Raw genomic sequence first — 12379 nt, 5'->3', positions numbered from 1 at the left:
CCACTTTTTGTACCAAATAAATCAGCATTCGCAGCAGTGCCAGCTCTCTCCGCATTCTCCTTTCCTGGCTTTTTTTTTTTTTTTTTACTTACCCGATGCTTCCTCCAGCCCCATAAGCATGGCTGTGTCCCTCGCTGTCCTCCTGCGTTTTTCCATTCAGCCGCCGTCAACTCCGGTACACTGTTCAGTCTGACTCAGTGTGACTGACGTCAGCCGGCGCCTTCTGTGCTTGCGCAGAAGGTCCATGCGTTCGCAGAAGGTCTGTCGCTGAAGTCACTGAGCCACTTACCGGAGATAACTGCGGCTGAATGGGAGATCGCAGGAGGACAGCGAGGGACACAGCCATGCATGTGGGGATGGAGGAAGCCTCAAGTAAAAAAAAGGCAGGAAGACTCATCTGAGTTTTTTTTTAAAGTACCCCTGAATGGAATGAAGTCCATGGTGGGCTAAATTACTTTAGAAGTGTCCTGGCACCGCTCGTCTTCAGGGTCCCGTCCTTTCCCAGTTTGTCTTCAAATTTGATAGAATCCTCCAGTTGAAATCTGAAATCCAGGATGCTCCCCCTAGCGACGGCGCATTAATTGGGACTGTGCAGGCGCAAGTTCCAAATCGCACAAGCACATAAAAAGCAAGTGCTTGTTTACGCACCTGCGCACTTCAGAGAAAAGGGTAGAGTCCCAGGACAACAAGCTGTGCCAGGACACTGCTACGAAGGTATTCTAGCTCACCACTGGCTTAATTTAATAGATTTTACCCCACTTCTGGCCAAAGAACCTAAATAATTAACATATTTGTTAATAATCAATTAAGTAGACTGTTTGTTGGATGTTAAAACGGTTACCTGTAAATAAAAAATGTCTGATATTTAGCACACCTCATTAAAACTGAAGATGTTGGTCAGTAATGCTGGGTACACACGATGCGTTTTTTCAATCGATTTTCCGTTCGATCTATTTCCGATTTTTTTTCTCTTATCTTTTCTTATTAATTTCCACTCACTTCTATGAAAAATCAAGCAGTAAAACGATCGAAAGTAATATCGGAGATGACGGAAATTATCTAACGCATCTATCGAACGCAAAAACATATCGTGTGTACCTAGATAAAGGTGATCAATTATGCAATCGTGATTGTACAAACTTATGAAATGTACATAGTAGAAGGGTAAACTGTGTGAATATACTTTGGATAGATAATTAGGTATTGCCTCATACTGTATTACATACAGGTATAAGTAGGAAGAGTTTACAATCAAGATTGTATCCTTAGTGGGCACCTTAAAGAACAACTGACCTGAAAGGGATATCCACAACTGAAACAAGCATACAGCAAATGTAGTGAAACTTAAGTCAAACATCTAATCTGCATGCTTGTTCAGGGTCTATTGCTGGGTACACACTATGAGATTTTATTGTTGATTTACTGTCAGATCGATTATTTCCAACATGTCCGATTTGCTTTCCGAGCATTTTCTGATCGATTTCCTATTAATGTTAACAGAAATCGATCGGAAAATGCTCAGGAAATCGAACAGAAAACAAAACAGACCTGTTGGAAATAATCGATCTGACAGTAAGTCGACCATAAAATCTCAGTGTGTACCCAGCATAAGACTATAAGATACTGTATAGAGGCAAAGTATCAACAGGACAGCCAGGCAATTTTCTATTTGCATTTAAAATAAACCTTTCATTTCCCTGGCATGAACACCAAGTGTCTCTAAACAGCCTATGTATAAAGAGTTAATCTAAAGTAGCATCCCCTTCTAGAAAACCGTAAACATACCGCCATCAGTCTGCACATGATAATGTTCTACAGATAATTCCATCATGTAGCTTTCAACCATAGTGCAGCTTGGTAGTGCTCTGCTCCCCCCTAGTGGCTGAAATAATATCATAAGGGGGTGGGGGGGGGGGCTTATGGATAAAATGCAATATTTATCTGAATCATGAATAGATGCTTTTTGGATTATGTTGTTTCAGGCTGCTTACACACAGGGACGTTACAGGCGCACGTTAGTGCAGCCTGTAACGCTCCCCCAACGCACAGCAATGTAACACAAGTGGGCTGTTCACACTGCCCACGTTGCGTTACATGTAACGCTGCACGTTCTTCCGAAAGTGCAGCATACTATAGCGTTACAGCGGCTTAAGCCGCGTTAGACTGTTTGCACATGCTCAGTCATGTTGGGGAGGAGCGGAGAGCGGCCAGGCACATGGCTAATTAATATTCACTGCACGTTTACGTCCTAGTGCGGCCGCTCTGTGCGGCGATTGCCCGGCGGGACCACGTGATGCTGCATGCGTCCAAGAGTACGCATCACGGACGCCAGAGTGAGCTGCACAACGCGGCTCACTCTGATGTCCACATCGAAGAGCACCAGGCCCTGCGTTAGGTACACGTTATGCGACCTTAACGTAGCACCTAACGCAACGTCTTGGTGTGCAAGTAGCCTAAAAGTTGATTTGCATTCCTGCATTGACCTTTCTCACACTCCTAATTAACTGGGGTTGGACTAGTTTTTCGTAGTTCGTTTTCAGTAGATCCATGCATACAAATCCACTGTCCTAAAATATGTGTTAAATGTAATATGTATAAATGTAATATATATATTTATTTTTTCATATTTTGGAATATAAAAATTCTGCAGTTTAAATACACAGCTGAACTTTGACTCCTACATGATTGTTACTCACCTCTTCCCCTTCTGACTCATGGGCCCATAAGCAATTCCTCTTTTCACCTGAGTTTTCTCCAAGGTAATATTTTCTCAATAAAATTCCTTTTAAATCCCCAGCATGCAAGAAAATACTCAAAATAATTTTGACAGCATTTTTTCACTAAATTTTGGAACTTTTTCAATTGCAGACTTTAAAGAGAAGCTGAAAAATGATTTCCTAGGAGAAAAAATGAATTGCATATGGGCCCTGCTGCCTAGGTGGAGAGCTGACAGCATGAGTCAGTCATCTGAAAGCAGAGGCCGAGGAGTGATTGTAGAGACGTTATTATAAACAAGCTAAAATGAGCTGCAGGATTTTCAAGTAGCTGGATAAAACAGAAGAAAAGTTTATTTTGTTTTATTTTAACATAAAAAACAGTACATGTACTTTTATTAACACTTCTGTTGCAAGATACAGCAGTGGATTTATAAGCATGGATCTTATACAAGGTCACTGTAATTGCTGGCAAAGCAAAAACATGGATTTGCATGTGAAATGGTGTACTGCATTTTTCCCCCTTGGTTTAAAGTGAATATGAGGTTATGGTTAAACCCAAGGTGACAGTTATATGGAGGCTGCCATATTTGTTTCCTTTTAAACAATACCAGTTGCTTGGCAGCCCTGCTGATCTATTTGGCTGCAGTAGTGTCTGGATTACAGTAGAAACAAGCATACAGCTAATATTGTCAGAAACACCTGATCTGCATGCTTGTTCAGGGTCTATGGCTGAAAGTATTAGTGGCAGAGGATCAGCAGGACAGCCAGGCAACTGCAGCGTTCTCCCCAGAAACTTTTTCCAGCTGGGTGGCATGAAAAAGTAGCCGGGTGAGATGAGAGAATGCAGGGCCGGTGCTTCTCTGCACAGCTCTGCTTAGCTTACAGCAGAGGAGAAGGTGAGCCGCTGATGGCCGGGTGCTCACCAAAACTAGCCGGGTGGAGCACCCGCCTAAAAGAGCCTGGGGAGAACACTGCAAGTGGTATTGCTTAAAAGGAAATAAACATGGCAGCCTCCATATAATTCATCTTGGGTTCACTTTAAGCAGACCAGATAATCTCCTTCTGTTTTCCAATTTGCCGCTTGCCTCAGACAACACATTAAACATTGGACACATTTACCACAGAGACAAATAAAGACTCCCCCAGACTGACAGAAGCAAAAAATTTGGTTTATTGACGTGAGTGGAGCCACCATTGCCACACTGCTTTGCAGTCATACATGAGGAATCCCAGCAACACCTACAGTCCCATCCTCAAGCCAGAATCTCGCACAAGATTGTTCTGTTCAGATTTTGCAGAAATACAAAAAACTAAAACAAAAAAACAACAACTAGTTTCCAATGAAATCCGGTAAGAATAAAAATCCACACAGACTTCTCACTCAGCCTCAGTACTCTTTGCACTCTAGTGCTATGTCCAAAACAGCATGTCAACAACTCATAGAAGAATATATATGTATATAAAATAAAAAAAAATCCCACACGCTCGTATACAGAGTACCTTCACAGTGGACACCAGGGAAGACAGCGCACAGTTGCAGTAAACAAATACACTGCTGCAGTAAACAGAAGCTTCTTATTGGCAAAGGTTGGTCCAGAAACATCATCTGTTCCGGCTAGAGAGATAGTTTTGCATGCACCATTACGTAGCGGAACTACTCCTTCCCCCTGTATCAGAAGCAAGATAATCTATATTTGTTTTTTCCTAACTGTATTGGGTTGATAAGCATCATAAAAGTGATGTGATCTCTATTCTATCTACTGCAGACTAGCCAATAAAACAAGTTCATGGTATTACACACGTTTCAGACATCAACTCTCCTTTCTACCTCTAAATAGGGGATAGCGCTGTCCCAGTGATGGTCCATTGAGACGTTAGCAATGTCTATCAGAGGTAACAAAAGGTAAATGGAACTGCACACTGTCTATTGCTTTTCCCTACTGTAAACATTACCTGGCAGCCATACTGAGATGTGATAAACAGTGTCCAATCCTCTCTGTGAATTGCAGGATATAAGTAAAACATGTGCCACAGAGAATGTCATCATATCCAACATAAAGGACACATACTGCACATAGCCCCCATGTACCCCGACATCTCTAATAATTCACTGCATGTGAGCTACAAAGACACTTTTTGAATCAGAGAATTCCACCTAGTTGCTATTTTCCTCCTCTTTCCTACTATTCAACTAAACTAGTCAGAACTGCGGCTAAAGGGCTCACTGTCGTAGGCTTTAAAAATTGTAAACATGGCCAAAAAAAAAAATGTACCTTAGAGCTTAAAATTACATATTAAAAACTGGACACAAGAGGGAGCATTTTCTAATACAGCATAAAGCCACAAGAGGGAGCAGTTGCACTTACAAAAGAGTTTAATGGCAGTAGGACTACTTGTTCCGTAAAAAGCTTTCATTCAGGGATGGTGGATGTTTCAGGAACATTTGAAATCAATTTAACGTCCCAGTTGGATATCTACATTATTTTCATTTCCTCTAAGGGCTCTTTCACATCAGACAACGCGAACAGGAGCCGTTCTCCTGCACGCGTTGTCTGCCTGCGGCGTGTCGTCGGGTATCTGCGGTGCGACGCAATCAGCGGCGGTAGCTGGTAATTAAACCAGACGGAAAACGCCGGCTCGCGGGTGCGTTGGAGGAAAAACTGCGCCCGGGTGCGTCGGAACCGCAACGCATCGAAACGCAGCGTCAAGTGTGAAAGGTAAAATGAAAGTCTGTGGACTTTCATCTTACCTTAATTAACACAAACGGCTTCCGTTTGCGATAACGCACAAAGTCTGCCCTAATGTGAAAGAGCCCTAAGCATTTGGGAAGAATTTACAAAGCAAAGCACAGAGCGACCTCAGGCAGGAACAGGAAGGGTAGGAGTGAAAGTAAATGTCCACTCTCTCTAGTGGTCAGCAGAAGAAGCACAGCAATTCACCATACTAGGCCATCTACGCAAAAATACCAATCACACAGAATGTAACTTGTAACTTAATAGACTGCTTCTCACAAATTCATTGAAGTTGCTATACTAGTAGATTAAATAAATAAAAAGAAAAAATTGGTGTGTAAACTGCCAGAAATGCGATCTCCAATTAGATCTCCTCCCCCTCCCTGCCAGAAAAGTGACATCAGAAAAAGGGGCAGGAGCTTGCTCGTATAGCGTTCTGTGTAGTGTTGTTGCTCCGCCCCTCAGCTGCTGGGAGGAGCCAGGCAATGGGAGTCATGAATGAAGCATCATATAATGCAGTATTGTTATCAGTGGAAGCACTCAGGAACTGAATGCTTTTCTGCACAACAGCAGAGGATGTAAATCTATGTAACAATACAGCAGAAACATCAATACATCTCCAGGTTACAAGATGATAGCAGGGGTCACAAAAAAAGTTGCTTTAAAAAAACTTGGAGAAAAGAAAACCCAAAACGATTCTGTTACAGCAGACTAAATCAGTAACCTTAAAGGAACCCCCCATGAATAATGATTGAATCGGGCACTGAATAGGAAGAGTTTATTACACTCTTTGAAACTATTTCCTTCAAAAATGATCAGCTTTGAAAAATGCATCAAACATCTTCCTACTCCACTTATAGCAGCGCAGATATGACATCACGCGGCTGACAGGGCATGTGGCGGGAACAAAGCCATCAGCCGACTCTTGGTCAAGTTGATCCCTCTGGTGGATCGCTGGCCAAGGGGTGGTCAGGGGCTGCTGTACACACGCTCTATTATCGGTAGAGGCGGTCACCATTTGCCACCTCAGCTGCCTTTAATCAAACCTGAGTATAGGCCTTTGGCAATTAAAAGTATTACCTATAGTGTAGTAACTTTGGCTAACTTCATTTCTAGAGATAATCATGTTCTCTTTGCAGACAATAGAATGGATGAGCTTTGTCTGGAAAAAACTGCTTAACAACAACACAACAGATGTAACACGTTCTAAATAGAATTTTAAGTTTCAATCAAAGAAATGAGACTACACTAAATGGACAGGCTGCATTACAATAGCCCATTACTGCAGGTAATGGTTTTAACTGGAAGCTTTAATTGTGAAATGTACTGCATGCAGGAGCTATGGAGTGTTCTAAAGGTGCGTACACACGCACTACTATAAGGAATGACGGGTCCATCAGACCCTCCCGATGGGCGGGCGGGTGTACAAGCGACAGTAGAGCGTGTGTACAGTCTGTCGGCAGACTGATAACACTGTTTCTGACTGATCCGCTGGGCGATATCGCTAGCACTGCGTTTAATTTATGGGGGACAGCAGAGCGCAGGGGGAGGGGGGGGGGACAGTATAGCAACAGAGGCTGGACATTATATGCAGACCCAGCCTCTGTGGGCTAATAGGATTCTTACAAGCCACCTCGGGTTCTCTTTAAGAGGGTTGAATACTGGAGTAGACTTACACACAAGGTCGACTTGCATTCAAGTATATACGGTATACACACTCAAAATGCCCGTTTTTAGCAAACTTTTAAAGCTGATCATTAGTAAAGGGACAACAAACACTGGAAATTTGTTGCATTCATTAATACTACTATATTAACTTTTAACATGCCCTAAAGTATTCCACTATAAGATCAGAAACATTAGGAAGGTAGGTGAGAATGGATTCATTTGTGGAGGAAAAGTCTAATACAATGTATATGCAATATATGTAATCACTGCTCTAGCTCCACCTTCTCCATACTGTGCTCACAGGTTCAGGATTACCAGGTAGCACAGTGCTTTGCTGTAGGTGAATATACTCTTTTCAAAGGCACTACTGATGCTGCAGCTCTACTGAGTAGATGGTGGTGCTGGAACCGTAATCATGTATTTAGTCAGAAGTTCATTACATAATTAGCCCTTTATGAATTAGTCTTCACTATTCTAGAGTTTAAAAGGTGCCTTAAATTTCAACTGCTTTAATTTGTCACCACCGCCCAATTAGAATTCATAGTGCATTTAATAAAAAAATGACTTTCCAGATATCTTTTCATCCAAGTTCTTATATCTCATCTCATGCGCCACCAATAACAATATTTTTTTTTTAAAAAGGCGCTAGTCTAGTTACGAGACCCAGCAGGAAACCTCATAGGGCAATTCTGCTAACATGATTGGATGGACAGCAAGCTCTCGAACTGCTAGATTTCAGATAGGTTGTAGCAAACTATGCCCACCACTATTTGGCCAATCACAATGCTTTATGCTGTAGAGTATGCTGTGATTTTCCCTACTGGGTCTCCCTAAACAAGACTAGCGACAAAAACCACTTCACTAAGGTAAATGAGCTTAAGTGAGATTTGCTGCATCGGACTTACTCTGTGCCTGTATTTGTAAATTCTCCCTGTTCTCCTCAGGCAATATATAGAAATATTCTCCATATTCCAGTAATGAAATGGCTATGGGACAATACCCTGTGTCATTATGACACAGTTCATGTGTACTTTTGGAGGGCAGATTTGTGTTCCACGTCCAACAGTGAAATGGATAGGAATATGATCCGTGAAAGCAATTCTTCTGACACATAGAAAAACAAACGAGGGAACTATACAGAAATATACAGAGTTTTTATCCAGGCTCCCAGGATGCTGCTATGTTTTCTTTGGGACATCTGTCTGTGAGGCAGGACTGTCCTCTTTCTTACTTTCATCCTCTCGTTTCAGCGTATGGCTCAGTCCACTGAGGGACTGTGACCTTGCTGCGGGGAGAATGAGTTCTGTTGATGGGTGCTCAGAGTGCTTCGTGGCTCGAACGTCTGTCGGCAGGCTGACAGCTGCCACTGTGCACTCATTCAGAGATGAACATGTCCTAAAAGCCCCCTCAGCACAAACCATTTTCATGTTCTCCTGCACAGATTCAGACCTTGAAATATCAGACTTCTTTTTCTCCTGGGTTCCCATTTGATGGGTTTCCTTGGTCCCAGGAACTGTGAGTTTTAATGGTCCCAGGACACTTTTGGCCATGGTGGCGGTGCTAGGAGAACCTGTGGCAGTGTTGTCACTGAGCAGCATCCCTGTTTCATTAGAACTGGGTAAAGTGCATTGATTCTCAGGCGTTCTCTGCCCCTCTTCACGGGCAGGAGGAACATATTGCACATCAATAGCTGGGCACCGGATGGTGGGGATTGGGCAATGTACTGCATCAATCTTGGGAGTGGCTTGAGGAGAAAGTGCGCACTGTTTTGGGAAGATATTAGAAACACCAGCCTGAGGACAATGAGGCACCTCTGTTTCTACTACAAGGGCATGAGAATCTATCGGAAGGGCAACTCCAGGCTGCGTTTCCACATTGTGCGAACTATCATGCTGGCTCAGTTCTTGGAGTGGTTTAGTGCACACATCCAGTCCTTCCTGTGATGAACTCGCATTGTATTTTAGAATTTCGTGTTGAGCAGTGGAGTCCAGATAAGTTTCCGGGAGTGTTTTAGATTTACAGGCAGACAACTTGTAAAAGGCAGAATCAGCAGAAAGGGTACAGGGTGGCTCTGGTTCGCTTCTGGTCCTGAGGACTTGGGGGAGGTGACAGTCATCGCCACTCCGACTCGTTCGTCGAGTTTGTATGGAATCCTTCTCATCACTAAATCCGGAGCCTGAATCCTGGTCCGCCCTGAATGATAGCTTTCTCCCATCTTGACTATCTTCCGACCCCTCATCAGTCTCATCCTCTGAGGAATCCACTTCCCGAATAGCCTCCTGTTTTTGCAGTGACTCCCGTCTCTCCACCCTGTCTTGGCGAATTGCCCCTAGCTTTCTTGAAGAAGGCTTGTGCAATGTTCCCTTCTCTGGCATGCCAACTTTTCCTCCTGTGCTTTCACTCAGAGACTCTGGTAGGCACTGCAAGCTCAGATCTCGCTGCATGATCTCCTTCTTCAAGTCTGAGTGAGAGATGTCAAGACTGTGTTTTCGAGAAGAAGCCAGCTTCTTCTCTGAAGACAAGGAGCCCGACAGTTTCTCCGCAGACTGGACCCTTTTCAGCAGTGGAGAACGAGGAGGCTCAGCACTCTTTGGTCGAGAGATCTGGCGGACAAGGGGTGGAGAAGAATGCAACTTTACAGGGAAGGACTGTAAGAGGTTGGAATTTCCCAAGCTGTGCCCTGGTAACGGAGAGGGAGAACGCTGGGGTGATGTGGACTGGGATGTGGGTGATGGTGTATGTGCCAGAGGAGATAGTGGTATATTCCCTGCAGATTTCCTCCGTGGTGATCGGTACTGACGTTGAAGCTTCGGTGCCAAGCCATGGAGAGAGCTGGGTCTGATGTGTCCTGAGCTGGCGGGTGAGTTGGGAACACTGGAGCTTGGGGAACTGCTCTGGGAGGAGTTTCCACCAACTGAATAAGAAAAGAGAAAAGCTTATCAGAATGGCTGTAGGGTCTAACTATGAGACTATTTCAAAACAATGTTATGTTTGACATAAAAGAACATTTTCTTTAATGCAAGTAAATCGATACTGCAGGCAAACTTTGGCCCCCATTTGAAACTTCACCATATGGTACACTTAAAGAGAACCCGAGGTGTGTTTAAAGAATGTTATCTGCATACAGAGGCTGGATCTGCCTATACAGCCCAGCCTCTGTTGCTATCCCAAACCCCACTAAGGTCCCCCTGCACTCTGCAATCCCTCATAAATCACAGCCATGCTGTGAGGCTGTTTACATCTGTAGTGTCAGTCTCAGCTGCTCCCCCGCCTCCTGCATAGCTCCGGTCCCTGCCCCCGTCCCTTCCCTCCAATCAGCAGGGAGGGAAGGGATGCAGGCGGGGACCGGAGTTCTGCAGGAGGCGGCGAGAGCAGCAGACTGACACTATAGAGATAAACACAGCCAGCTCTGACAAGCTGTTTGTCAGCAGTGTGGCTGTGATTTATAAGGGATTGCAGAGTGCAGGGGGACCTTAGGGGGGTTCGGGATAGCAACAGAGGCTGGGCTGTATAGGCAGATCCAGCCTCTGTATGCAGATAATATTCTTCAAAGCCACCTCGGGTTCTCTTTAAATGCAAAAGGCAAGTATTAACATAAAGAAGGATACAGTATCGAACAGTTTTGTAACCAATAGCTAACAGATTTTAGTGAAAGTTGACAAGAAGAAAGCATTCTTACTGAATGCTGAAGGCAATTTAGTTTTCTGTATTTAGCAAAATGTACTATTGATTTAGGCTTCTCTTAGAAAATGGAATAACCCCTGTTAATATCTATAGACCAAATTCAAAATAAGCATATATCAAGTATTGGTAGTACACCTTGAAAAAAACATGAAAATGCAGCTCACATCTGATTTCATATAGTGGAAAACTGACACAAAGTCTGTGATCCTTACCTGAGTGAGTGGACTCTGGTGTGGAACGGTAGCTCTGAGTAGGGGAGCGAGGAGACAACACATGTGTGGGAGACCCCGGTAAGCTCTCTCCAGATGACAGAGAGCGGTTCAGAGATGATAGGCTGCGGCTGGTGTGCAGAAGGGATGCTTGTTTTGTGATCTTCCGAAACAGGGAGCTCTTTTTCTTATTGCTGAAACAGAAAAATAGGCAATAAAAATGTTGCTGATGTAGACAATTATTGCAAGTTTCAGAACAGATATCAAATGTTTGAGTGATCTCACAAAACTTCTGGAAAATAATATTTTTTAGAGACTGGATTTGTATTGTCCTTCTACAACCCAAGAGGCAGGTTATGATACGTCAAGGTTCCCTCCTTAGGATTGGTCCACTCATACAGCATACAATTTATGCACACACCAGGAAATTTAAACTGGGAGAACCTTTAAACAAAGGGAATGCACATACAGTGGAGGAAATAATTATTTGACCCCTCACTGATTTTGTAAGTTTTGTCCAATGACAAAGAAATGAAAAGTCTCAGAACAGTATAATTTCAATGGTAGGTTTATTTTAACAGTGGCAGATAGCACATCAAAAGGAAAATCGAAAAAATAACCTTAAATAAAAGATAGCAACTGATTTGCATTTCATTGAGTGAAATAAGTTTTTGAACCCTCTAACAATAAAAGACTTAATACTTAGTGGAAAAACCCTTGTTTGCAAGCACAGAGGTCAAACGTTTCTTGTAATTGATGACTAAGTTTGCACACATTTTAGGAGGAATGTTGGTCCACTCCTCTTTGCAGATCATCTCTAAATCCCTAAGGTTTCGAGGCTGTCTCTGTGCAACTCTGAGCTTGAGCTCCCTCCATAGGTTTTCTATTGGATTAAGGTCCGGAGACTGACTAGGCCACTCCATGACCTTAATGTGCTTCTTCTTGAGCCACTCCTTTGTTGCCTTTGCTGTAGGTTTTGGGTCATTGTCGTGCTGGAACACTTATCCACGACCCATTTTCAGTTTCCTGGCAGAGGGAAGGAGGTTGTCATTCAGGATTTCACGATACATGGCTCTGTCCATTTTCCCGTTAATGCGATTAAGTTGTCCTGTGTCCTTAGCAGAAAAACACACCCAAAGCAAAATGTTTTCACCCCCATGCTTGACGGTGTTTTGGGGGTCATAGGCAGCATTTTTCTTCCTCCAAACACAGCGAGTTGAGTTAATGCCAAAGAGCTCTATTTTGGTCTCATCAGACCACAGCACCTTCTCCCAGTCACTCACAGAATCATTCAGGTGTTCATTGGCAAACTTCAGACAGGCCTGCACATGTGCCTTCTTGAGCAGGGGGACCTTGCGAGCCCTGCAGG

General features: G+C 43.5%; 1 protein-coding gene across 16 annotated transcripts in view; it reads right to left on the bottom strand.

Moving 5' to 3' along the window:
• Nucleotides 1–3870: 3870 nt before the first annotated feature.
• The window catches only part of MAST2 (microtubule associated serine/threonine kinase 2), a 292830-nt gene continuing 284321 nt past the window's right edge, over nt 3871–12379 (bottom strand). For all 16 annotated transcript variants that reach the window (XM_068239556.1, XM_068239565.1, XM_068239557.1 and 13 more), the window contains 2 exons: nt 11014–11204; nt 3871–10031 (listed from right to left, as the gene is read on the bottom strand). In XM_068239556.1, the coding sequence (XP_068095657.1) occupies nt 8296–10031; nt 11014–11204 (1927 nt within the window). In that variant the 3' untranslated portion in view covers nt 3871–8295. The remainder of the gene's footprint in view (nt 10032–11013; nt 11205–12379) is intronic.

The sequence above is a fragment of the Hyperolius riggenbachi genome, chromosome 6, assembly GCF_040937935.1.
Source record: "Hyperolius riggenbachi isolate aHypRig1 chromosome 6, aHypRig1.pri, whole genome shotgun sequence".
NCBI lineage: Eukaryota > Metazoa > Chordata > Amphibia > Anura > Hyperoliidae > Hyperolius > Hyperolius riggenbachi.
This window is presented reverse-complemented; position numbering and strand designations above follow the sequence as displayed.